The following is a 27,189-nucleotide window of genomic DNA, read 5'->3' as shown; positions in this document are numbered from 1 at the left end:
ACTAGCAGGGCCTTGGGTTCCATCCCCAGAACTGCAAACAAATTGCTGGCTGATTCCTGGAATATATATTTTTTCATACTGGGGATTGAACCCAGGGGTATTCTGTCTCCAAACTACACCTACAGGCCCCCTTTTTAAAAGTCTTTTATTTATTTATTTATTTATTTAGTACTCCAGATTGAACCCAGGGGCATTTTACCTCCAAGCTACCCCCAGCCCTATTTTTAATTAATTTATTAATTAATTTATTAATTAATTTATTTATTTATGGTATTGAGGATGAAACCCAAGGGGCATTCTACCTCTGAGCTACACCCTCAGCCCTACTTTTTATTCTTTATTTTGAAACAGGGTCTCACTGAGTTACCGAGGGCCTCACTAAGTAGCTGAGGCTGTCCGCGAACCACGATCCTCCTGTCTCAGGTTCCCAAATGCTGGGATTACAAGTGTGCACCACCACAGGGTCTCACTAAGTTGTGGAGGACCTCACTAAGTAGCTGAAGTTGGCTGTGAACCTACGATCCTCCTGTCTTAGCCTGCCAACTACTGGTTACAATCCTGTGCCACTATGCCTGGGCTTATTTTAAATAGGGTCTCAGTAGGTTGCTGGGAATCTTCACTACTTGCTGAGGCTGTCCTTTTGAACCTGGGGTCCTTCTGTCTCAGAAGTACTAGGATTATAAGGGTAATCCAGGCCCTTGCCCAGATTTTTTTTTTTTTTAAACAGGGTCTCGCCCATATTGCGAAGGCTGGCTTTGAACCTGCAATCCTGCCGTCTCAGCCTCCCAGATGCTGGTATTACAGGTGTGCACCACCACTTAGGGCTTCACCTGGAGCTCCTCACTGATTCCTCTTTCTCTTTCTCGAAGCTGCGGGCTCTTTCCCCTCCTGGCGAATGCCGCGATGTCCGTGCGGCCCGTGCTGCTCGGCCTGTATGAGAAGTACTTCCTCCCGCTGCAGAGGCTGCTCCTGCCCAGCCTGCAGGCCTTCCTCGTGGGCCTGCTGCCCGGCCTGGAGGAGGGCTCCGAGATCTACGACAGGTGGGTAGGCGTCTTGTCCAGCAGGGCGGCCCTGAGGGTCCAGGCCAGGGTTATGCCACTACTTTTATAAGAGACGGGAAAGATGGGCTGAGGCGCGGGCGGAGGACGGGTACCACTGCATTCTCCTGGGGACCTCGCCATCCCAAGCAGGGAGATTAGATCCTTGGCTCGGAGAGAGGTGCTAGTTGGCAAGGGAGGCTGCGGCGCGTTGTGTCCTGGCTCCTTACGGGGTACCCAGTGGTCAGCGTTTGAAGAGTCGGGATGCTCTCATGCCTCCCCTGCGGACAGACAGACAGCCTCAGTCAGGGACACCTGCAGAGGACGTTCTGCGCCCCTTCACACTGGATTCGCCTGCTCTGAGAACCGCCTCCATTCACGAGGCGGGTGAGAAGGTAGGAAGGTTCCCGTCCCTGTGGCCGGTGAGCGCAGAGCAGGAATTCTAGCCCGCGCCCGCCACACCCCAGAGTCCTCCTGTAGCTTCTAAGAGGCAAGGCCAGGCCACACAGGGGCAGGCGTGGGAAGGCAGCTCATGAGGATGCGGGCGGAGCATCCTGGCAGATCTCAACGCACCTTGGGCGACCGTAAAGCTCGGGTGCAAGAAAGTTCATGAGGGCTTTTGTTACTGCTTATGAGCCAGAGAACGTGTGCTCACGCTATTGAGTTACACAGCATCCTCTTTTCAGAGAATTACAAAGAACTCACTCCTAGCTCATAAACTTTTTTTCATGTGTGAGGTACTTAGAATTGAACTCGGGCTTTCTACCTCAGAGCGATACCCACAGCCCTAGTTTTGTTTTGTTTTGTTTTGGTGGTACTGGGGGTGGAATCCAGAGGCTTTCTACTTCCGGGCTATACTCCCAGACCCATTTTTTATATTTTATTTGGAAACAGGGTCTCACTAAGTTGCTGAGAGCCTCACTAAGTAGCTGAGACTGGATTCGAACCTGCGCGATCCTCCTGTCTCAGCCTCCCAAGCGCGGGGATTACAAGCGTGCACCACCACGCCCAGCTCCACAGCCCTTTTTATTTTATTTTATTTTATTTTATTTTTTGGTGGTACTGGGGTTCCTGGAAGCCCTTCTACCTCCGGGCTACACTCCCAGATCTATTTTTACATTTTATATTTGGAAACAGGGTCTCCTAAGCCAGCGCGCGCGGCTGGCTTCGAACCTGCGCGCTCCTCCTGTCTCCGCCTCCCAAGCGCAGGGATGACAAGTGTGCGCCACCACGCCCGGCCCCCAGCCCTTTTTATTTTGAAACAGTCTCACTAGTTGGCTGAGAGTCTCACCAAATGAGCCTGGATGCAAACCCTCAATCCTCCTGTGACTATTGGGATTTTAGGTGTGTGCCACCCCGCCTGGCTACATAAACTCTTTGGAAAGAGAAGCCAGTGATCAACCTTGTCAATCGGACCTGTTTATTTCTACAGCCTGTCCATGTGTCCGCCCACTGTGCTCAAAAGTGCCCATTTGGCTACGGGGGTGCACAGCCTGGATCCCCGTGTCCAGGCCCCGGCCACCTCACCCTGGCACTGCCCACAGAGGGCTGGGTAGAATCGGAATCAATCCAGGGCCTGCAGGGGGCTGGGTGGAATCAAGGAATCAACCCAGGGTCCCCGCCCCTGAGTGCGCCCCCACACTGGAGGAAACTGAAGAATCAGGCAGGTTTGGAGGGTGCTAGCCAAGGTTGCATTTCTTTGAGATATACACAGGATTTGACAATTCTAGGCAGAGACATACACTTTTAACCACTGTGGGTCTACACATAGACCACGCCGAGGCTGCCTTCTTCCCAGTGGAAAGCCACCTTCACCATTAGTTCCTTAGGAGGAGGAGTCAGACTCGCCATTTTAAAGCCAAGCGCCATGTGCTGTGCCTGGCACCTGCTGAGGCTTGGGGATCTCGTGCGGAGGGAGTGAAAGGGTCATCCAGGAGGCAGCAGGAGGGCCGGGACGCTCTGTGTCCCTTCACTCCTGGTCTTGGGCTCTTTCCAGAAGTCCTGCTGCATTTATGTTCTGATAACAGGTGTGTGTGTACACATCCAGCATGTGTATATATGTACACATCCAGATGTCTTTTCCCCCTTACCTGACAAGTGAACACCTGAGCACCCCCAATCGATTGCCATCTTTAAAATCTCCATGAATCGCTTTAGAAAGATGTATGGAGTTTTTTGTCGCTGTGACAAATTGCCTGCCAGAAATGAACTTAAAGTTGGAAAGATGTCTTTGGGCTCTTGTGTTAGAAGTTTCAGTCCACAGTGGGCCGATTCCGTTGCTGTGTTCTGGCAAGGTGAAATATCACTGTGGTGGAGAGGGTGTGATGGATCAGAGCTGCAGCCGGGGAGTGGGGAGAGAGCACAAGAGAGTGAGGAAGGGCCCAGGGACTAGATATTCCCTTCCAGGGCACATCCCAGAAAGCGACTTGCTTTCTCCAAGTAGGGCCCGCCTCCTGCAGCTTCCACACCTGCCAATAATGCTGTCCAATTCTGAGTTCCTCCCTGGGTGAGTCCGCTCTAAGGCCAGGACCCTCCTGACACAACCGTTTCCCAAAAACTACCCCACAACCTCGCTACACCGGGGAGCCAAGCCTTTCACACATGAGCCTTGGGGGGACATCCCAGCCTCAAACCACAATGGCATGTAAATAGTGGGAGTGTCCGCCTTTGTTTTCTGAGTCGATAAATCGAGTTCATTGATTAGCATTGCTTGACACTGACTGACATTGTGATTTCTTGACCTTGAACCAAGAGCTGAGTAGCTATTGAAACACTGAATAGATTTCCCCTGCACAGAAAGCCAGGCCTGCACCTGCCCAACCCGGAAGTTATTAGTTACCAGCCCTGAAGGTGGCTGCTGGTCAAAGGGCATCCCGCCCCAGTCCCCAGCGGGTGTGTCACGGGCTAGTAGTGAGGGGGGGCAGCACTAGCGCTGTCTTCCCAGTACGCTCCATCTCGGGCGGAGTCCATCTGCTAGCTGTTTCCGAGTGCTCAAGAATGGAGGGAAACCACAGCAGATACTGTCAGTGTGCAGGAGGAGAGGGATGTCCGAGGCGGCGGGCACTGCGGAGGAGCGAGTTAGGCCAGGCTCAGAGGGCCAGGGGGCTCACAGTTGTCACTGGGGCAGAGATAGTTCCTGGTTTGCGCTTTTTATTGAACTGTAAGACATGGAAACGTTGGCAGGTGTTAGGCGTGTCATCCACCCCGGCTTTCTAACCCTTTGAGGCCCGCGTGCTATCTGCAATTGCCTGAAATTCATTTTAAAATGCAATACCTGAGCTGAGCGTGGTGGCGCATACTTGTAATCCCCGCACTTGGGAGGCTGAGACAGGAGGATCGCACAGGTTCGAAGCCAGCCTCAGCTACTTAGTGAGGCTCTCAGCAACTTAGTGAGACCCTGTTTCCAAATAAAATATAAAAAAGGTCTGGGAGTATAGTCTGGAGGTAGAAAGCCTCTGGGTTCCACCCCCACTACCACCAAAAATAAATAAATAAATAAATAAAAATAAAAATAAAATGCAATACCTGCAAGCCGTGTGTTGGTGCACACTTGTAATCCCAGCACTTGGGAGGCCGAGACAGGAGGATCGCGCAGGTTCAAAGCCAGCCTCAGCTACTGAGTGAGGCTCTCAGCAACTTAGTGAGACCCTGTTTCCAAATGAAATATAAAATAGGTCTGGGAGAACCGCGTGTGGTGGTGCATGCTTGTAATCTCAGCATTTGGAAGGTTGAGACAGGAGGATGGTGGTTTGAAGACGGCCTCAGCTACTGTTTTTTGGAAACAGCTACCCCGTTTCCAAAAAAATGTCCCTGGGTTCCACCCAAGTACCACAAAAGAAAAAAAAAGTGTTAAGCTATAGCCTGTGTTTAGCTGCACTAACTGAAGAAGATTAGCAGGGAGAAAATACTAAGAACTCCAGTGGAAAAGAGGAGAGGCCAGTATTTTATTCTTTATTTTTCAGTACTGGGGATTGAACCCTGGGGCATCCACCTCTGAGCTACATCCCCAGCCCTATTTTTTATTCCATAATTTGAAACAGGGTCTAAGTTGTGGAGAGCCTCACTGAGTATCTGAGGCTGGCTGTGAACCTTGATCCTCCTGTCTCAGCCTCCCAAGTACTGGGATTACCCAGCTTTCCTGCACATTTTTTTTTTTTTTTTTTTTTTTTTTTTTGGTGGTACTGGGGTTCCTGGAAACCCTCTACCTCCAGGCTAAACTCCCAGACCTATGTTTTATATTTTTTTATTTGGAAAAAGGATGGATCTCCTAAGCCAGCGAGGCTGGCTTCAAACCTGTGCGATCCTCCTGTCCCCGCCCCCCAAGCGCAGGGCTTATAAGCGTGCGTCACCACGACCGGCTTCCTGCACGTATTTTATAAGACGAAAAGACTCATTTTAAGAAGGACAAAATCCATTCTCATGTATAAAGGTAGTATCTTTTGTATGAATTTTTTGGGGGAGGTCTAGGGTTGGAACCCAGGGGGGACATTCGACCTCCGAGCTACACCCCCTGCCCTATTTTTTATTCTTTATTTTGAAACTGGGTCTCACTGAGTTGCAAAGGGCCTCACTAAGTAGCTGAGGCTGTCCGCGAACCGCGATCCTCCGGTCTCAGCCTCCCAAATGCTGGGATTACAAGCGTGCGCTACCATGCCCGGCTCCTGTATGAAATATTTTATGTGTACTGACTAGATCTCCGAAGATGGTTGGAGTTATCATAAAGGGACAGATGCACTATTCATCTGATAGGTTTTCTTTTTCTTTTTTTTTTTTTTTTTTTTTTTGTGGTGCTAGCAATGGAACCCAGGGGCATTCTACCTCCAAGCTATACCCCAATCCCTATTTTTTATTTTTTATTTAGAAACAGGGTCTCACTAAGTTGTAGAGGGCCTCACAAAGTAGCTGAGGCTGGCCAAGAACCCAGATCCTCCTGCCTCAGCCTCCCAAATGCTGGGATTACAAGCGCGCACCTCCACGCCGGGCTTCGTCTGGTGGGTTTCCTGACCCTGGCTGGATGTCACATCACCTAGGTGTCGGGGACCGTCAGCAAATGGCGGAGCTGGTGGTAGTCACAGGAGACACAGCCCCAGCACCAACCCATCCTCCTGCACCGCATCCTTACACAGAGATGCTCCGATTATTCTCACAGCATCTGCACGGGGCAGCGGCTCTTTGACTGCTGGGCGTGGACACGCACAGGAGTTAAACTTGTCTCAGAACGCACAGCCAGGATTTTGACACAGGCGGGCTGACTCCAGAAACCCAAGGGAGACACCCATATGCTGTCTAGTCCAGTTATTTTTTCTTTTTCGGCCTCTGGAATTTGTAAACAAACAATGCGTGTAAACAAATCCGTGCTGGGAATAGGTGAGACCTTTCAGGAGGTGAAATTCCACCCTGGGAACCTTTCCCTGCTGGGTCACTGGCAGATGCCAGCACCAGCTCGCAGGATGTTCTCGGAGCCGACAGGGAGGATGCCCCAGGCAGCACCACTTGCCACCAAGCGGAGCAGGGCTTTTGTGGTCGGTCGCCATCCGTGGGAAACAGGCCCTGATCGGCACCGGCGCCTCTCAGGAGGAGGTGGTGACGAGGGGTCACAGAGAACTAGATAAAGATAAAGCCGATGGCCATCAGGCCTCCGCACTGGATCCAGGAGACGCAGGCTCCAGCCTGTGGAGCCTGCAGGCCAGTAGGAGGCTGGGGCCGTGTGTGGTCGCTCAGGCCCTCAGCCACATCTATCTGCCTTCCGTTGGCTGATACATGATTGACTCTCGTGCTTTTTTTATAAAGTGGCTGATCTGGTGGTGCCCCCCCCCTTTTTTTTGCAGCACTGAGGATAAAACCTGGGGGCATTCTACCTCCATGCTACACCCAAGGCCTGGGGCAGACAGCTTCTGTGCCACCCGCACAGAACCTGGTCAGTCGTTGCCTGTTGGCTAGGAAGCTACGCTTCTCAATGACGTGTTTGTTTTAGCAAATTTATTTTGTTTTATTTATTTATTTATTTGTTTATTTATTTATTTATTTATTTTTGTGGTACTGGGGGTGGAGTCCAGGGGCTTTTCTTCCTTCAGGCTATACTCCCAGACCTATTTTATATTTTATTCAGAAACAGAGTCTCACTAAGTTGCTGAGAGCCTCACTAAGTAACAGGCTGGCTTCGAACCTGTGCGATCCTCCTGTCTCAGCCTCCCATGCGCGGGGATTACAAGCACCACCATGCCCGGCTGTTTTAGCAAATTTAGATTCAGCATGGCAGCCAGCAGGTGAATAAACACAGAAGGCACAAGAGACTGCCGTAGATCAGAAGCCTGAGGAGGATGGTGTCCCCCTCCGGGGCCAGTCCATTGGCGGGACGGTGCTCAGTGAGACTGGGGCCGGGACCAACCCTTCCATCCTGTCCTGTCTTAACAGAACCGACGCCCTGCTCCTGAGGCTGTCCCTGGTGGTGGGCAAGGAGGCGTTCTACTCCGCGCTGTGGGGCGCTGTGCTGACCAGCCCGTCCATCCGCCTCCCCGCCTCACTCTTCGTGGTGGGCCACATCAGCAAGGACTCGCCGGGCAAGGAGCAGAAATACATGCTGGGGACCGACTACCAGCTCACGGTGGGTGCGGGCCCTCCCGGGTGGGGTGCAGGCACGCGGCTCAGGTACAGGTTGCCACCGAGGGGCAGCAGAGAGCGGCAGGAGGGGAGGTGGTCCGAGACTCCCAGCCTGTGTGAAGGTGAGCTGCCACAGCACCCCTGGGGCACGCCGCAGTCAGGGAGGCCGATGCATTTCTTTTTTTTTTTAAACACATGTACTAAGGTTGATATATTCAAGCCAGGCGTGGTGGCGCACGCTTGTAATCCCAGTACTTGAGAGGCTGAGACAGGAGGATCAAGGTTCAAGGCCAGCCTCAGCTACTCAGTGAGGCCCTCTGCGACTTCGTAAGACCCTGTTTCAAATAAAGAATAAAAGTATAGGGCTGGGGGTATAGCTCAGAGGTAGAATGCCCCTGGGTTCAATCCCCAGTACCACAAAAAAAAAAAAAAAAAAAAAAAAGATTCATATATTCACAGCTAAGGAGGCTGCGCGGCTCCTCAGTCAGCGTGCAGCCAGAGGCCGGGAAGCAGCGTGCGCAGTGCAGTGCCGCGTCTAAACCTCTGCCCTGCGTCACCCCATCACCACCCACACACTGAAACTCCACCCCCGGCTCCTCTCACCCCGGGCTCTAGGCCGTCCTTCTGCTCTGATCTGATTTGGCTGCTCCCCAGCCTGGATGGTGGGTCACAGAGCCCCAGGGTCTGTCTCCAGGCCCTTGGAGAGAAGCTCTCTTCTCTGACATCCCTTCTCAGGAACCTGGGGCTTGGGAGCTTCCAGAACAGGGTCTTGTTTTCAGCAGCTTGCTATCTACTGCCACCTGGTGGTGAGCCTGCGTTTTGAACGTCACAGGTGCAGGTTGAATTTATGGGTTAGAATTCTAGGTCACTGCTCTGTGCAGTGGAGTGGTACCTCTCGGGCTCGGGGTCTTTCTGCAGATTGAGTGGGATAATGGGTGAAATTCCTCTCGAGTGATTGTCAGAACACAGGAGACCCTATAAATAGTCTTTTTTCCTTCCCTGCCCCCTTGGTAGACCTTTGTCTCCTTCCATTGCCCTGGCCTTGTTTCAGCTTCTCATCTCTTACTCTTGAATTAAAATGTAATTTTCTATGGTCAGGTGTGGTGGCGCATGCTTGTAATCCCAGTTCTTGGGAGGCTGAGACAGGAAAATATCAGGTTCAAGGCCAGCCTCAGGTACTCCGTGAGCCTGTTTCAAAATAAAAAAAATAATAATAGTAAAGGCTGGGTGTTGTGACGCACACTTGTAATCCCAGCATTTAGGAGGCTGAGACGGGAGGATCTCAGTTCACGGCCAGGCTCAGCTACTATTTAGGCCCTCTGCAACTTAGTGAGACCCTATTTCCATATAAGGAATAAAAAATAGGATTGAGGGTATAGCTCGAAGGTAGAATGTCCCTGGGTTCCATCCCCAGTACCACAAACATAAATAAATAAATATAAAAAATTAAAAATAAAAACAGGGCGGATGGCATAGCTCCGGAGGTAGAATGTCCTTGGGTTCAATCCCCAGTACCTCAAAAAAAAAAAAGTAGTTTTCTAACTGGTCTCTCCTCATCCCACTGTCCACCCATCCAGACTGTGAATTGCTAAGAGATTTGCTTTTCTAGAGTATAACTTGTCAGAATCTGTCTTAATACTCTTAAGATTTGGGGCTTCCTCTTCTTACAGAGAAAACCCCAACTCAGTTTCCTAACAGCCTTCTCCCAGCCCACACCCCACTTGCTGGCCCCTCGGGTCCTGAGCACTTGGCGGAGGGCCTGGGCTGGCCTCTGCAGCCGGAGGCTGCTCTCCGCTCCCAGCCTCCCTGCCCTGCCTCAGCACAGGTCTTAGTGTGGCCGCTCCTGGCCCAGAGCACCGCCTTCCCTCAAGCTGCAGTGCCCCCCTCAAAGGCCTCCCCGTTCCTCTCTCCTGAACCCCCCTGGCTTGTCTTGAGCCTTTGTCTCAGGCTCCTAGCTCTGATGTCTCTGTACTGTACGTGTCTAGATTCAGAAATGATGCTCAGCCGGGCGTGGTGGTGCACGCTTATAATCCCAGCATTTGGGAGGCTGAGACTGGAGGATCGCAGTTTGCAGCTGAGGCTGGCTTTGAACCTCCGTGATCTTCCTGTTTCAGCTTCCAAGTGTGGGGATTACAAGCGTGCACCACCATACCCGGCTGTTTTTTATTCTTTATTTTGAAACAGGGTCTTACTGAGTTGCAAAGGGCTTCGCTAAATAGCTGAGGCTGTCCGCGAACCGCGATCCTCCTGTCTCAGCCTCCCCAATGCTGGGATTACAAGCGTGCACCCCCACACTTGGCTATGTGTTTTTCTTTGCGGCAAACTGTGAGTGTTATTTGGGGGTATAGCTCAGAGGGACCATGCCCCTGGGTTCAATTCCTAGTACAGAAAACAAAACCACCACAACAAAAAAGAGTAGCTCGCAGAGGATGCTCCTGTCTTTGGGACAAACTGCGTGTCTTTTACCGTTTACAGTTAAAGTCACTATGCGCATCCCTGTTGGACGCCAATGTTCTTGTGCAAAGGAACAATCTGGAAATCGTTCTCTTTTTCTTCCCATTTTATACCTGTCTGGTAAGTCGCAAGTGCTGGCACAGTCGCTGCCACTTCGTGCATGGGGCTGGGTGGCTGGTGGCAGCGGGAGGCCCTTGTCTGTGTTCAGGAGGAGACCGCTCCTTACCAGGGATGGAGTGGCTTCCGGCCGCCGGCAGGGCGGGGAGATCCAGCCTCTTCTGAGAGCTGCTCTTTTGGGGGAGAGATGGTTGAGGCGGACAAGATCATCTCCCGTATCTTTCTCTCATGATGAGGTTTTCTCTGCCCTTCCGATAGGATCCCAGCGAGAGTGCCATTCCACTGAGCAGATCCGACGTGGTGCACATCCTCTCAGCCGCCTCCCAGACCCTACTGAGAAGGGACATGTCCCTGAACAGAAGATTCTACGCCTGGCTGCTAGGTACTGAGCACCCCTGGGTACTAAGCAGTTGGCCGTTGCTAAGGGCCGCAGTGGAGGCGCTAACTGGGGGCGCTGGCTTTGGGAATGAGTTTCGGTCTTGGTGATCCGTTTCTGAGTCATAAGTGTGGAAAGATACCACGCTGAGTAAACGGGTCACTGGCCGGTTGAGGTCGGTTTCCTACAAGTAGCTTTGGTTATTTGGAGCTTTTTTTTTTTTTTCAAAAATGAAAATGAAGCCAGGCGTGGTGGCGCACGCTTGTAATCCCTGTGCTTGGGAGGCAGAGACAGGAGGATCGTGCAGGTTCAAAGCCAGCCGCGATGGCTTAAGAGACCCTGTTTCCAAATAAAATAGGTCTGGGAGTATAGCCCGGAGGTAGAAGGGCTTCCAGGAACCCCAGTACCACCAAAAAGTAAATAAATAAATAAATAAATAAATAAATAAATAAATAAACAAACAAACAAACAAACAAATAAGAAAATGAGTGGAAATTTTAAAAGGCCAACTGAATTCCACTGGGGCAGGGGTATGCTAAGGGTCGAACCTAGAGGCATTTTCTACTTCCAAGCTCGACCCCCCAGCCCTATTTTATTTTTTATTTGAAAACAATGTCTTGCTAAGTTGCTGAAGCTGTTCTGGAACCCGAGACCCTCCTGTCTCACTTTCCTAAGTCCTGGGCTTCCAAGCGTGCACCACCACGCAGGGCTACACACCACCTTCCGTTAAGTACCTGAATATGGAAATTTCTGAAATTCCTAAAAGTGCTACCTGATACCCTGAACTCTGTCTCTGAGAAGAATTCCAGATCAAGGGCTTTTTCCCCACAGGTTTATAGCTGTCCACACACACAGAGGCTCAGGTACACAGACAGGCCAGGGACTTCCTATCCACTTCAGAGTTCCCCAACGTCTCCCGCACATTCTCGTTTACACAGGGCTTTATTTACACGTACTCCGTGATACTCCTGGGGTTTCTCCACATAAACCTCCATCTCGTGAAACTTCTCTATGGACCAGGTTTCTAACTGAGTGAGATTTAGCTACGATTTTTTGGTGTTGTATTTCAAGCTCTTAAAATGAAATTCAGAGCCAGGAGCAGTGGTGCACACGCCTCTCAGGTTCATAGGATAGGATCCAGATAGAAGGTTCACAGCCAGCCTCAGTAATTTAGTCAGGCCCTCTGCAACTTAGTGAGACACTGTTTCAAAAATAAAAAATAAACCAGGCATGGTGGCACACGCTTGTAATCCTAGTACTTGGGAGGCTGAGACAAGAGGATCACAGGTTCATGGCCAGCCTCAGCTACTCACTGAGGCCCTCTGCAACTGAGTGAAGCCCTGTTTCAAAATAAAGAATGAAAAATTGGGCTGGGGGTATAGCTCAGAGATAGAATGCCCCTGGATACCATCCCCAGCACCACACACACACTAGTGATGGAGATGAAGCTTGGAGGTAGAATGTCCTTGCGTTCAATTCTCAGTATAAATAAATAAATAAATACTAATAAAAAAGAGCTGGGGGTATAGCTCAGAGGTAGAATGTCCTTGGGTTCAATCCCCAATGCCACACACACAAAAAAACAGGTGGCTTGCAAAGCAATTGGGAAAGAATATCGTGGCTCTTCTTACCCCTCCACATACAGATCTTATCTTGCGTCCTTATCAGGACGTCCTCTTCAACTTTTCCCCCTTTCTTTCTAATTCTAAAACTTTTTAAAAAACATCATCGAAAGGAAGCTTGCTAAAGCTTTTCAGAAGAACACTTGAGGCCCTTTAAGGATTTCTGGTGAAAGGGCAATTCCCGTGGACTGCGTAGCTCTGCTCCTCCAGGAGCTGCCATTCTCCGTGGAGAGGCCGCCGGCCTCGCTTGGCTGCGCCCCAGGACCATGGGAGTGCGCACACCGACGTAAAAACAGCCCTCTTTCTGTTAGCTGTTCATTGTACTTGTAAAAAAAAAACGTAGGGAGCCGGGTGCAGGGCACATGCCTGTAATCTCAGTATTTGGGAGTCTCAGACCAGAGGATGGCAAGTTCGAGGCCGGCCCCGGCAACTTAGCAAGACCTTCAACATCTTAGCAAGACCCTACTCTTTCTCTGTGTGTGTGTGTGTGTGTGCGCACACCTGCGCGCATGTGATACTGGGAATGGAGCCCAGGGGCATTCTACTTCTAAGCTAGACCCAAGGCCCTATTTTCTACTCTTTTTTTTTTTTTTTTTTTGGTGGTACTGAGGGTGGAACCCAGAGGCTTTCTACCTCCGAGCTATACTCCCATACCTTTTTTTAAATATATATATATATATATATTTTTTTTTTTATTTATTTTTTTTTTTTTAATTTGGAAACAGGGTCTCACTAAGTTGCTGAGAGCCTCATTAAGTAGCTGAGGCTGGCTTCGAACCCATGCGATCCTCCTGTCTCAGCCTCCCAAGGGCGGGGATTACAAGCGTGCACCACCACGCCCGGCTCCCCTATTTTCTATTCATTTTGAAACAGGGTCTCACTGAATTGCAAAGGACCTCACTAAGTAGCTGAAGTTCGCCGCGAACCACAATCCTTCTGTCTCAGCCTCTAAATGCTGGGATGACAAGCGTGCGCCACCACTCCCAGCAAAAACCTGGGTTTTGTTTTTTGTTTTTGTTTGGTTTGGTGGTACTGGGGTTCCTGGAAACCCTTCTACCTTCGGGCTACACTCCCAGACCTATTTTATTTTTATTTTTGGAAACAGGGTCTCTAAAGCCACCGCAGCCGGCTTCGAACCTGTGGGATCCTCCTGTCTCCACCTCCCAAGCGGGAGGATTAAAATGTAGCGTACGCCACCACGCCCAGCCCAAAATCCTGTTTTTTGTTTTTTGAGGTTTTTTTTTGTGTGTGTGTGTGTGTGTGTGGTACTGGGAGTAGAACCCAGGGGCTTTTCTACCTCTGGGCTATACTCCCATACCTCTTTTTTTATATTTTATTTGGAAACAGGGTCTCTATAAGTTGCTGAGAGCCTCACTAAGTAGCTGAGGCTGGCTTCGAACCTGTGCGATCCTCCTGTCTCAGCCTCCCAAGCGCAGAGATGACAAGTGTACGTCACCACACCCGACTTCCAAAACCCTGTTTTAAAATAAAAAATAAAGCCGGGTGTGGTAGCACACGCTTGTAATCCCAGCATTCAGGAGGCTGAGACCGGAGGATCACGGTTCATGGACAGCCTCAGCTACTTAGGCCCTCTGCAACTCAGTAAGACCCAGTTTCAAAATAAAGAATAAAAAATAGGGCAGAGGGTGTAGCTCGGGAGGTTGAATGCCCCTGGGTTCTATCCCCAGACCCGCAAAAAAATAATAATAACAATAATAATTAATTAAAATAAAATAGGCCGGGCGTGGTGGCGCATGCTTGTAATCCCCACGCTTGGGAGGCTGAGACAGGAGGATCACGCAGGTTTGAAGCCAGGCTCACTGGCTTAAGAGACCCTGTTTCCAAATAAATAAAAAATGTAAAATAGGTCTGGGAGAGTAGCCCGGAAGTAGAAGGGCTTCCAGGAACCCCAGTACCACCACTAATAATAATAATAATAATAATAATAATAATAATAATAAATAAAAATAAAAAATACCAGTACTCGGGTGACTGTGACAGGAGGATCACATGATCCTCCTGCAACTAAGTTAGACACTGTCTCAAAATAAAGAATTAAATGGGACTGAGGATGCAGCTCAGAGCTTAAATGCTCCTAGGTTCCATCCTCAGTACCTCAAAAAAATAAATAAATAAATGAAACAGGGCAGGGAGAGCAACTCAGAGGTAGAACACCCCTGGATTCGATCCTCAATACCCCCTCAAAAGGGCATTTAGAATGAATTCTGAGACAAACCAAATTGGCGACCACTGAGACGGAATTCTGCCTCCCCTATTCTTAGTCATACCACTATCAGAAGAGCAGCTGTCGGGTGAGGCCTGGGGGTGTAGTTCCGTGGTAGAGTTCAATGGTTGTAGTGTACATGCAAGGCCTGGGTTTAACCCACAGTAACCCTCCCCCCACAAATTGGCCTGATCTGACTTTGGCTTTCTGTTGGTGGAATTACGTTCTTAAATATCAGGGTACAAAACTCTGGTGCAATTTTCCTTTTTGTGTGTGTGTGTGGTACTGGGGGTGAAACCCAGGGGCTTTTCTCCCTCCGGGCTATACACCCAGACCTATTTTAGGTTTTATTTGGAAACAGGGTCTCACTGAGTTGCTGAGAGCCTCACTCAGTAGCTGAGGCTGGCTTGGGGCCTGCGCGGTCCTCCTGTCTCCGCCTCCCAAGCGCGGGGTTACCAGCCTACGCCACCACGCCGGCCCTCTCTGTGCAGTCTGATGCCCTGTAGAGGCTCGGCTCCCTCCACAGATCTTGATGTTTGCTCTTTTACAGGATCAGACATGAAAGGAAACATCATCCTGCCGGAATCTAAAATCTCAAATTCTTATGAAGACCAAGCCTCCTATTTTTTTGATAAATACTCCAAAGATCTTTTAGTTGAGGTAAGGATGTTTCTGGGAAGCCGGCCCCGCGCAGGGCAGCCCCATCACGATTCTTCAGTGGGTTTCTTCAGAGACGTCAGAGTAGACGTGGCGCGTGGTGGGAGACACTTCGGTGGTTTGGAGAACTCCGTGTGTTTGTTGTACACGGGGCCGGTGTCTCTCTTTCTCCCAGAGTGTGTAACGGTGAGGACAACCGATAATGGCATACTTCACCAAATACCATTCCTCACGTGTGGCTTTTAAACGAACAGGGCCTGGCTGAGATACTGCATCAGAAGTTTCCGGATGCCGACGTCGAGGAGCGCCATCACGCCTACCTGAAGCCTTTCCGCATCCTCGTCAGCCTGCTGGACAAGCCGGAAATAGGTAGCTAGAAGTTCCACTGCCAGCCGGGCGTGGTGGCGCACACTTGTCATCCCAGCATGTGGGAGGCTGAGACAGGAGGATCACGGTTCGCGGACAGCCTCAGCTACTTAGCGAGGCCCTTTGCAACTCAGTGAGATCCTGTTTCAAAATAAAGAATAATAGCCGGGCGTGGTGACACACGCTTGTAATCCCCGCGCTTGGGAGGCAGAGACAGGAGGATCGCGCAGGTTCGAAGCCAGCCGCGCTGGCTTAAGAGACCCGGTTTCCAAATAAAAATGTAAAATAGGTCTGGGAGTGTAGCCCAGAGGTAGAAGGGCTTCCAGGAACCCCAGTACCACCAAAAAATAATAATAAATAAATAAATAAATAAATAATAAAAAATAGGGCTGGGGGTGCAGCTCAGAGGGTTCCATCCCCACCACTGCAAAAAATAATAATAAATTTTTTCACTACCAGCTTGAGGGTGGTGGTGCATGCCTGTAATCCCTGTACTGGGGAGGCTGAGACAAGAGGATCTCAGGGTTGAGGCCAGCACCTGGTAGCTCAACAGCACCTTGTTACAAAAACAAAAATTAAATACTTTAGGTCTGGGGGTGTAGCTCAGAGGTAAAATGCCTCTGGGTTTAATCCCCAGTAATGCATACACACACACGCACACACACATACACACACATCTAAGTTGCCCAGGCTAGCCTCAAACTTGGCATCCTCCTGCCTCAGCCTCTCCAGTAGCTGGAAATACAAGTGTTCGAGCTGTGCTTGGCTAGCGCATATCATTTAATGATTATGATTCTGGTATGGCTCTGTAAGTGTCCCCGGCTCCTCAGTGTGTTCCAACCCCAAGGGCTGCAGCTGAGGCTGGCCCAGCGAGACCAGCGTCCGGAGATGCTTCCTGGTGAAGCGCAGGGGTCCTTCTTCCCAGCAGTGCAGCCCCAGAGACCGCAGTGTGGCCCAGGAGGCATTCAAAACCGTGACCAGGCATTTTGGTGATGCCAAAGGAAAGCTGCTGCTGGTTAGGCGCAGTGGGCGGTGGGCACGCTTGTCATCCCGCGCTTGGGAGGCGGAGACAGGAGGATCGCGCAGGTTCAAAGCCAGCACTGGTTTAAGAGACCCTGTTTCCAAATAAAAAAATATAAAAGTAGGTCTGGGAGTGTAGCCTGGAGGTAGAAGTGTTCCATCCCCAGTACCAAAAAAAAAAGAAAATGTTGCCGCTAGTGGAGGCTCCAGTCGAGTGCTGTGGAGGCAGATGGAGCGTCAGCTTGTCCAGTCATAGCGGCGTGAACCTGCGCTGCTTGGCCATGTGGTTGAATGACGGGAAGGATTCCACTTCCTCCCGCCGCCCCTGTGCGGGGCATTGAGTCAGGGGCGTTCTACCTCCAAGGTACAATCACAGCCCTCTTTTTGTGTTTTGTTTTGAAACAGTCTCACTAGGTTGCGAGGGTGTCACTTCATTGCTGAGACTGTCCTTGAGCCTGTGGCCTTTCTATCCCAGCCCAAGTACTGGGATCACAGGCACCTACCGCCATGGCGGGCTGAGGGTGAAGATTTGCAGGAGGCCAAGGCGTGGATGCTGTAGACCAGGGGCCGAGCAGCCTCTGCTCCTGGCCATCCTTTAGCAGCTGGGCGTTAACCACATCTGATCTTCTGCTTTTGAAAAGGGGCCACAAAAGCCGGGCGTGGTGGGCACTCTTGTAATCCCCGCGCTTGGGAGGCTGAGACAGGAGGATCGCACGGGTTCGAAGCCAGCCTCAGCTGCTTAGTGAGGCGCCTGCAACTTAGTGAGACCCTGTTTCCAAATAAAATATAAATAGGTCTGGGAGTATAGCCCGGAGGTAGGAGGCCCCCAAGTTCCATCCCCAGTACAAGAAAGAAAGAAAAAAGAAAGAAAGAAAGAAAGAAAGAAAGAGAAAGAAAGAAAGAAAGAAAGAAAGAAAGAAAGAAAGAAAGAAAGAAAGAGAAAGAAAGCCGGCCACAAAGTTGCCTTTGTTTTGTGAAAAGCTTTTGGCATTCTTATGCTGTAGCTAAAACACAGGCAAGGCTTATCATGGAAATTGTTTCTCAGAGGTGTATCTTTTGATTTCTTTATAACTCAGTGGTATAGCTGGTGCTCAGTGTGTACAAAGCGCGGATTCAATCCCCAGCACCACACACACGCACACGCACACACACACAGCCACACCACAGTCAGATCAATCTGCCAGTTGCTTTCTTTTTTTTCAGTACTGGGGATGGAACCCAGGGGCAGTCTGCTTCCGAGCTACACCCCCTGCCCTATTTTTTATTCTTTATTTTGAAACCGGGTCTCACTGAGTTGCGCGAACCGCGCTCCTGTCTCAGCCTCCCGAATGCTGGGATTACGGCATGCGCCACCACGCCTGTCTTGCCAGTCGCTTTTCGCCCAGCAATGTTGACGTCACTTTCATTTTCAGTGAATTGACATGCTCTCATCCCTCTGGCTCCACGGGAAGAAGCCAGCCCTGCCTAGTGGCAGGAAGGTCCTGCCCGTGCGCTGCCTGCCGCTCTGCTCTGTGGTACGGCTGCTGAGGTCCTGTCTTGTTTTGAAGGGCAGGCCCAGAGAGCATTGAACCCCAGGCCTCGCAGGTGCCAGGCAAGCGCTGTACTGCTGCGCCACCTCCAGCCCTTTGAATTTACTTGTTAATTTATCTGGGGATCAGGGAGGGTCTTGCCACGCTGCCCAGGCTGGCCTCAAACTTAGGATCCTCGTGCCTCAAGCTCCATAGTAGCTGGAATTGCAGGTGTGCGCCTCTGCGCAGCTGTGTAGTTCTCCTGTGGGTTTTTGTAAGCGCTTCAGGACTGGCCTCATTTCTCTTGTGTGGTTAGAATAGGGAAGTCACCCTCCTCCGGATATTTCTGGTGAGTAATGCATCTGAGCAAGGAGTTGACGCACACTGGGAACAGACAGCGTTCAGTCCACCCCCATCAGGCAGAAATCTGTGTGGGGAAGCTGGGCGTGGTGGCGCACGCTTGCAATCCCAGCATTTGGGAGGCTGAGACAGGAGGATCGTGGTTTGCAGACAGCCTCAGCTACTTAGGCCCTTTGCAACTCAGTGAGACCCTGTTTCAAAATAAAGAATAAAGAGCTGGACGTGGTGGCGCACGCTTGTAATCCCTGTGCTTGGGAGGCTGAGACAGGAGGATCGCACAGGTTTGAAGCCAGCCTCAGTTACTTAGTGAGGCTTTTAGCAACTTAGTGAGACCCTGTTTCTAAATAAAGTATAAAAAAATATATAGGTCTGGAAGTTTAGCCTGGAGGTAGAGAAAAGCCCCTGGGTTCTACCCCCAGTATGACAAGAAGGAAGGAAGGAAGGAAGGAAGGAAGGAAGGAAGGAAGGAAAGAAAGAAAGAAAGAAAGAAAGAGAGGGAGAGAAAGAGAAAGGAAGGAAGGAGGGAGGGAGAGAGAGAGGGAGGGGAAGGGAAAGAAGGAAGGAAGGACGGACGGACAGACTGGGGTGTCACTTGAGGTAGAATGTCCCTGGGTTCCATCCCCAGTACCTCAAAAATTAAAAAAAAAAAATTTTTTTAAAAACCTGCCTGGGAGTTTACTTCACCTCTCTGCTCCCTGGCCACCTGTGTAATCGGGGCAACGACAGGGACCTGGCATGAGTGTGCTGGACACTTGTAAATGTAGAGTGCCAGCAGCAGCAGCAGCAGCGGACACATGGCAAGCTCTCCAGCGCCGGCTGTGCTCACGGATGCTACCCCCCACCCCGCTAAAGTTGTTGTCACCACTAAAGTCAAGTTTCTGTGCTATCTATTTATTTATTTATTTACTTGTGGTACTGGAGATGGAACCCAGGGGCACTCTACCTCCAAGCTACACCCCCAGCCAAACTTTTTATTCTTTATTTTGAAACAGGGTCTCACCGAATGGCAAAGGGCCTCACTAAGTAGCTGAGGCTGCCTGCGAACCACGATCCTCCTGTCTCAGCCTCCCAAATTCTGGGATTATAAGCGTGCGCCACCACACCCAGCTTAAGTTTCTGTATATTTTAGAGTACATAAAAGGCCCGTATAGCCCGGTGTGCATGCCTGTAATCCCAGTGCTTGGGAGGAACGCAGGCAAGAACTTTTTCAAAATAAAAAGGGTTGGGGGTGTAGTTCAGAGGTAGAATGCTTATGGGTTCAATCCCCAGTACCCAAAACAAAAACAAGACCTGTAAATATGGGGTTACTGTTACGGATTGGGAGAATATGGTTGTGGGGAAACTGTTCCCCGGGAACTCCTGCTAGGGTCCTGGACACACTTTCCCCCAACCCATAACAAAACCCAAAATAACCAAAAACAGGAAAAAAAACCCGTGGGTTTTTGTCCTAAGCTAAGAATAAATATGCATAGCTTGGACAGTTGCTGAAGATTTAAAGAAGTTTATTAAAAAGATAGAAATACAGGAGATAGTCACAGCCCTGTGCCCGAAAGTGGCACCGGGGGGCAATTCCAATGAAAATACCACAGAACTCCAGTTTACTGAGTGTTTTTATCCAGACCAAGTCTGCCGCAGGTCCTTTGATCTGTAGATATGTTGCCCTATCTCTAGCCCCGTTTTCTGCTGTCTCCAGCCGAATTTGGAAGGGGGAGGGCAGTCCTGCCTCCAGACACGGCCCTCTACACCTCTTGTTCCATCCCCCAAGATGTGTGAAATTGCTTGGCCCTCTACACCTCTTGTTCCATCCCCCAAGATGTGTGAAATTGCTTCTCCGGGATCTGGGATTTCTTCAGCTTTCCCTTAGGCCATTTGTCTCTCAGAAATGTAAAGAAACCTCTTCTCTGGCTCCAGCTTTCTTCCTTCTCTTTAGAAATTTAAATTACAAGTCCCTCCCTTCTGCCTGGCTGGCTTTCTTAGTATAAACAATATATATTTTTTTTAAATTGGAAATCTTTCCCAATACTGATACATTAATACTTTTTAAAACCTCTTCCCAATACTAGTACAGTTACTTTCTGTGTTTGTGTGTGTACGTGTGTGTGTGTGTTTCACACTCATTGATTAAACCCAGGGGCATTATATATCTGAGCTACACCCCCAGCCCTGTTTTACTTTTTATTTTGAAACAGGGTCTCACTAAGTTGCTAAGACTGGCCTTAAGCTTGTGCTCCTCCCGTCTCAGTTTCCTGAGTACTAGAATTACAGGTGTGCTCCACCACGCCCGGCTTAGTATGTTTTATGTGCGCTGTTACGGGTCTGGGGGAAGATGTTACGGTTTGGAGGAACTGTCCCCAGGGGTCTTTGTTAGATCCCTGGGAATAATTCCCCGAAAAACAGACCACAAAAAGATTAAAAAAAAAAAAAAACAGACCACAAAAAGATTAAAAAAAAAAAAAAAGATTAAAAATAAAAAGCGTGGGTTCTTATCCTGAGCAGTAGCCCGGACTCTTGCTGAAGGTTTAAAGAAGTTTATTAAAAAGATAGAGATGCAGAAGACAGTCACAGCCTCGTGTCACCCAGGGTAACATGAAGGGGTGGTTGAAAGGAAATCACCAAAGATACAACCCATGGAGCATTCTTATAGCCAGCCCGACCAGGTCTTTGGCAGGTCCTTTGATATGTAGATATCCTGCCAACATCTCTAGCCCAGGTAACCTGCTCTGTCTCCACCCCAGCCAGATCCACCCCCTCTGGGCCAGGGGGACTGCTGTCTCCAGCACAGACCCCCCCACACACAGCTTTTGTTACTCCAGAATCTGGGATTTCCTCACATCCTGGAGGGAGTTTGCCTCTGTTCAGAAATGTAAAAAGACCCTAAGCTTCTTCTATTCCTTTGCTAATTTATATCCACTGGTGACATCTGCTGCCCTCTCCCCACAGCTCCTAGCTTTCTTCACTACCAAAGATATATTTTAAAATTGGAACTCTTTCCCAATACTGGTACCTTAGTACATTTTGAAACCTCTTCCCAATACGGGTACATGAGCCATGTATATATTTGAAGAGGGGCTTTCCGTCCTTCTCTGACCGTTTGTTTTGATTGCAGGGCCTCAGGTGGTGGAGACTCTGTTTCTTGAAGTCATCAGGGCCTTCTATTCTTACTGTAGAGATGCCCTGGGCTCCGACCCGCATCTCAGCTACACTCAGAGCGGAAATGTGCTCACAAGGTACTGTGTGTCCCCCACCTCCTCCCTCCCTCCCTCCCAGTGTCAAGATGTTTTTTTGTTTTTATTTTTATTTATTTATTTATTTTTGTACTGGGGAAGGAACCCAGGGACCTTCTACCTCTGGCTACACTTCCAGACCTATTTTATTTGGAAACAGTAGCCTCAGCTACTTAGTGAGGCCCTCCATAACTTAGTGAGACCCTGTTTCAAAATAAAGAGTAAAAAATAGGGCAGGGGGTGTAGCTTGGAGGTCAAATGCCCCTGGTTTCCATCCCCAGACCCGAAAAAAAAAAAAAAAAGATATATAATGTACTAAAGAATGAACCCAAGAGCTTGCAGGTGCTGGGCAGGCACGCTACAACTGAGCTACAGCTCAGCCTTTATTTTTATTTTTATTTTTTCTGAGGGAGATCTAAGTTACCCAGACCAACCTCACACTTCTCATCCTCCTGCCTCAGCCTCCCGAGTTGTTCCGATGACAGGCACTGACAGTAACATCGTTATATTGATGAGCGTTTGTCAGCCTCTCTGGATCCAAGTTGCCAGTGGCCAAATGTCCCACAGTGTTTCAAACCCCACGTCCCTGTAACTCAGGACTTTTCAGAGACACATGTCCCCCCCCCCACTTTCAGTACAATCAAAGAAAACAAGAACGCCTCCGAGATCGTGAAGACGGTGAACCTGCTGATCTCCTCCCTCAGCACCGACTTCCTCTGGGATTACATGACGAGGTGTTTTGAGGAGTGCTTCAGGTAGGCCTGCGGTTGGAGGACGCGGGGGTCGAGGGTTCTGCAGCTGCTAGGGGCGGCTGGAGCTGGGTGGTCTCTCCTGAGCTTCCAAACTCGGCTGGAAAAGGATAGAGAAGAATCCGCTTTAGAGTCTAATTGAATGAAAAACATCTCCAAGAAGCAGATTTACATAATCTTTGCCACTGAATTCCAAAGCCGCCTGGGTTGTGCAAGTGTAACCTCAGAAAACCCTCTGCTCGGTTTCTTTTTAATCTTTTTCTTGGTGCAGTGTAGTCAGACATCTTGTTGGGGTGCAAGATGGTAGAGGCACACACGCACCCATCACTCATTTAGCCCTCCCCCGCCCTCCCGCTCACGTTTGGCTTAGTGATGGACTTTGATGTTTGTGAATGTACATCCTGGACAGTAGAGAATTTCCCTCTCCCCCCTCCCGTCCCCCTCGGTTAGGTCGCCTTACTTGCTCATCTATGGCTTCTCCTTCTTCTAGAGTTCCTTTTTCTCCGTGGCTTCCACATTTTAGGGAGAGCATCTGATGGCTTACTTTTTGAGACTGACTAATCTCACTTAGCATAACGTTCTCCATTATGTTTCCCTGCAGATGGCGTCATTTGCTCTTCTTTACGGCCGAGTAAAATTCCACTGTGTACATAACGCATAGTTCTATGATCCATTCACCTGTGGCTGGACCTCGTGGCTGGTCCCATGGTTCGGCAGTGGTGAATTGTGCAGCCGTGGACATAGATACTCACGCGTTCGTTTTCTGCTACGTTCATTGCACTAACTTTCTTGGCCTGGTTCTTTCGGAGGTCAGGTCTACTTAACGCGGCTTAGCTTTGTGTCCCGGGACTGGATAGAGTGTCTTAGGATTCCTCAATCTTCTTAAATCCTCACTGAAATTAGTGCGTAACGGGTCAGATAAAAGCATTCATGTTTAAGCTACTGTAATCAGCTTTGCCGTTACTTGAATCTGGGGTGAACTGCAGAGACCTCAAGGTTGTGTGTGGGGCGCACCAGCACGGCAGGCCTCCCTGGAAAGTTTTCCCATGTCGTCTTCTTCGTGGGAGAAATAATGCAACCTCTTGAACCCCGTTTTGTCTCCAGAGCTGTGCTACAAAGCCCCCTTCCTCTCAGTCTCCACTGGAATGCTTGGCTTCTCCCAGTTCCTCAGCAGCTTTGTGTGTAGAGGCTTTCGGGTGTGTCCCGAGGCTGGAGAGCCTTACGTTAACTCTTTAGAGCAGCCCCAAAACTAGAGGCTCTTTGTTGCCATGTAAGAAAGCTAGAGCCCAGAGGCAGATGGAGCGCCGCGTCCTGCACCGCGGAGCAGCTGCCGAGACAGCAGCATCCATGCAGCGCCTCGCGGCCTGTGGGCCTGCCGCAGGGATGCGCGTGCCTCTTCAGTACCGGGCCCAGATAGGCTTGCCTTCGCGCGGAGGGAATCCACACAGGCCCACAGGCCGCGAGGCCGTGGATACCGAGGCTCGGCACGCTTTGGTTGGCTTGGGTTTTTTTCTTTTATTTCTTTTTAATGTTGTGCAGAGGAGCAAACTCAGTGCCTTGCACGTGTTAGGCAAGCAGTCTACTACTGAGCCAAATCCCCAGCCTGGTTACTTTTTTATTTTCATTTATTTATTTATTATTTTATTTATTTATTTCGCGGTACTAGAGAGGGAACCCAGGGGTATTTTACCTCTGACCTACACCCCCATACCTATTTATTATTCTTTATTTTGAAACAGGGTCTCGTTGAGTTGCAAAGGGCCTCACTAAAGTAGCTGAGGTTGTGCAGGAACTGTGATCCTCCTGGCTCAGCCTCCCGAATGCTGGGATTACAAGCGTGCACCACCACGCCTGGCTATTTTTTTGTTATTAAAAAAAATATTTTTTGTAGTGCTGGGAATCAAACCCAGGCCCTTCCATATGCTGGGCAAGTTTCAGCCAGTGAACCACACCCCAGCCACTGATTTTTGGGGAAAGGGGCTAGGGAGTAAATCCAGGGGTGCTCTACCACTGAGCTATACCCCCAGGCCTTTTTATTTATTTATTTATTTATTTATTTATTTATTTTTTTTTTTTTTTTTTTTTTGGTGGTACTGGGGGTGGAACCCAGAGGCTTTCTACTTCCGGGCTATACTTCCAGACCCATTTTATATTTTATTTGGAAACAGGGTCTCACTAAGTTGCTGAGAGCCTCACTAAGTAGCTGAGGCTGGCTTCGAACCTGTGATCCTCCTGTCTCAGCCTCCCAAGCACGGGGATTACAAGCGCATGCACCACCACGCCCGGCCCATTTTACTTCATTTTGAGAACCATTATATACAGTCATCCCTGGTGTCCTTGGGAATTGGCTCCAGGACCCTGTGTGAATACCAGACTTGTGGATGCTCACGTCCCTGATAGAAAATGTTAATATCTGAATATAACCTGTGCACATCCTCTCATATACTTTAAAGAATTCCCTGGATAACCTAATATAATGTGGATGCTCTCTGTAAATATCTGTTATGCTGTATTGTTTAGGGTACAAAAAAAAAGTCTGTACATGGTTGGCATAGATACAGTTGTTTTGTTTTGTTTTGTTTTTTGGGTTTTTTTGTTTGTTTGTTTTTTGGTGCTACTGGGGATGGAACCCTTCTACCTCCGGGCTACACTCCCAGACCTATTTTATATTTTTTTTTATTTGGAAACAAGGTCTCTTAAGCCAGCAAGGCTGGCTTCAAATCTGCGTGATCCTCCTGCCCCCCACCACCACCACCCAAAGCGCAGGGTTTATAAGCGTGCGCCACCACGCCCGGCTAGATACAATTTTTTTTATCAGTGGTTGGTTGAATTCACAGACACTGAACCCATAGATACAGAGGGTCAGTGCTACTTTTTAAAATAGCTTTTTATCTTTTTTATCTTGCCTGCTCATTTAACAAGAACTATTTAGCCGGGTGTGGTGACGCAGCACACTTGTAATCTCAGTACTTTGGAGGCAGACACAGAAGGATCACAGGTTCGCTGCCAGCTTCAGCAACTTAAGAGGCCCTCCACAACTTAGGGAGACCCTGTTTCCAAATAAAATAATACAAAAATAGGGCTGGAGGTGTAGCTCAAAGAGAACGCCCCTGGGTTCCATCCCCAGCACCACACACACGCGTGCACGCGTATAATTAAATTTTGGTGTGAGAGAATCAGCTAACGCGTATAATTAAATTTTGGTGTGAGAGAATCAGCTAACAGTAGAGTTGTTTTCCACCCCATGGCCAGCACTTACAGAGTTTGGGATTTGGAATTGTTCTCTACAGAAACCGAAGGATTCCAGCTGCGCGAGTGCCGGTGAGCCCTGGGCATCGCCGGGCTCGCTCCTCTGCGTGCCCTGGGCTTGGGGGTCTTGGATCGTACCGTGGCTAGCACTGCCCGTCTCCCTGGTGTAGACCCACAGGAGCACGAGACCACCCACACCTGAACAGGAATCTGTTGTGGAAACAGAGTCTAGACATTTATTGACACTTCTTCATGCCAGACACTGTAAAAGCTGTCTTTCATTGGGTTTGAAAGAGAATGATTCCTGGAAATTATAAGAGGCTTGAAACTGTTATGGGAGAAAGGACTAATCAGCCTTTCTCTTGTTCCATTAACGTAGGCCAGTGAAGAAGAGCGTCGCCCTCGGAAAAGCCATTGGCCCTCCCGCCACGGTCTCGGAGCTCTGCACCCTCCTCGTGTTCCTCCTGGACGTCATTCCCTTGGTGGGTGGGTGGGCACATGTGAGCCACAGCTCCACGCCCCTGTGCTTGTGCTTTTTGTTTTTTGGTTTTGTTTTGTTTTATGTGGTGCTGGGGATGGAACCCAGGGACATTCTACCCGTGAGCTCCACCCCAGCCCTATTTTTTATTCTTTATTTTGAAACAGGGTCTCACTGAGTTGCAGAGGGCCTCGCTAAGTAGCCGAGGCTGTCTGCGAACCGCGAGCCTCCTGTGTCGGCCTCCCGCATGCTGGGATGACAGGCGTGCGCCCCCGCGCCCGGCTCTGTAGTTGCGTTCCTAATAGTGCTGTTGGCCTGTGTTAGAAACCCAGATTTACTGAAAAGTGGCTTTACCCAAATACACACTGTTTAGTTTTGTTTGATACTGGGGATTGAACTTTGGGGCATTCTACCTCCAAGCTATTCCCCCAGCCCTTTTTCATTCTTTATTTTGAAACAGGGTCTAAGTTGCTGAGGCTGGCCTCCAACTTGTAATCCTCTTGTCTCTGCCTCTTACATACTGGGATTACGTGTGTGCGCCACCATGCCCAACCACATGCTACTTTTTTGGTTTTTTGGTGGTGGTGGTGGTGGTGGTGGTGGTGGTGCTGTGTGTGTGTGTGTGTGTGTGTGTGTGTGTGTGTGTGTGTGCATTAGTTACTGGGAATTGAACTCAGGGGCACTCTACCTCTGGGTTGCACCCCCGGTGATTTTGAAACAAGGTCTTGCTAGGTGGCTGAGAGTTTCACTAAAGTGCTGAGGCTGGTCTCGAACCTGCCATCCTCCTGTCTCAGCCTCCCATGAGCTGGGGTAGGCAGGCATGTGCCACCATGATTGCTTTTGTTACTTTTCAGGGGACGATGTGGCTGAATGTCATGTTTTTACTTTTCTTTCTTTCTTTTTTCTTTTTGTGCTGGAGATCAAACTCGGGACCTCATGCATGTTAATAATCACATGCTTTAATCACACCCCAGCCCCTTTTTTATTTTTTATTTTTCTTTTACTTTTAATGTTTCACCTAAAAGGATGGGCCCACTTACAACTGGCCCAAAAGTTGTGAATTGTCCCAGCCGAAGTTAGGTAAATCAAATGATGAACTAATACTTCAGTTATTTAGGTGAGAAAGTAAATATACTTGTTAGTTAAAA

General features: G+C 49.4%; 1 protein-coding gene across 1 annotated transcript in view; it reads left to right on the top strand.

The window, feature by feature from the left end:
* DOP1B (DOP1 leucine zipper like protein B) overlaps nt 1-27,189 on the top strand; it is a gene marked incomplete at both ends in the record, with an annotated part of 124,094 nt that overhangs the window by 28,555 nt on the left and 68,350 nt on the right. Inside the window, 9 exons of the mRNA XM_080695713.1 lie at nt 870-1,040; nt 7,452-7,641; nt 10,113-10,211; nt 10,467-10,590; nt 14,981-15,090; nt 15,342-15,456; nt 21,448-21,568; nt 22,201-22,320; nt 25,943-26,045. Coding sequence (XP_080551839.1) covers nt 870-1,040; nt 7,452-7,641; nt 10,113-10,211; nt 10,467-10,590; nt 14,981-15,090; nt 15,342-15,456; nt 21,448-21,568; nt 22,201-22,320; nt 25,943-26,045 — 1,153 coding nt within the window. The remainder of the gene's footprint in view (nt 1-869; nt 1,041-7,451; nt 7,642-10,112; nt 10,212-10,466; nt 10,591-14,980; nt 15,091-15,341; nt 15,457-21,447; nt 21,569-22,200; nt 22,321-25,942; nt 26,046-27,189) is intronic.

This window comes from Muscardinus avellanarius (genome assembly GCF_963383645.1).
Source record: "Muscardinus avellanarius genome assembly, chromosome: 5".
In the NCBI taxonomy this organism is placed as follows: domain Eukaryota; kingdom Metazoa; phylum Chordata; class Mammalia; order Rodentia; family Gliridae; genus Muscardinus; species Muscardinus avellanarius.
The sequence above is the reverse complement of the archived record's forward strand: the minus strand, read 5'-3'. Positions and strand labels throughout refer to the sequence as shown.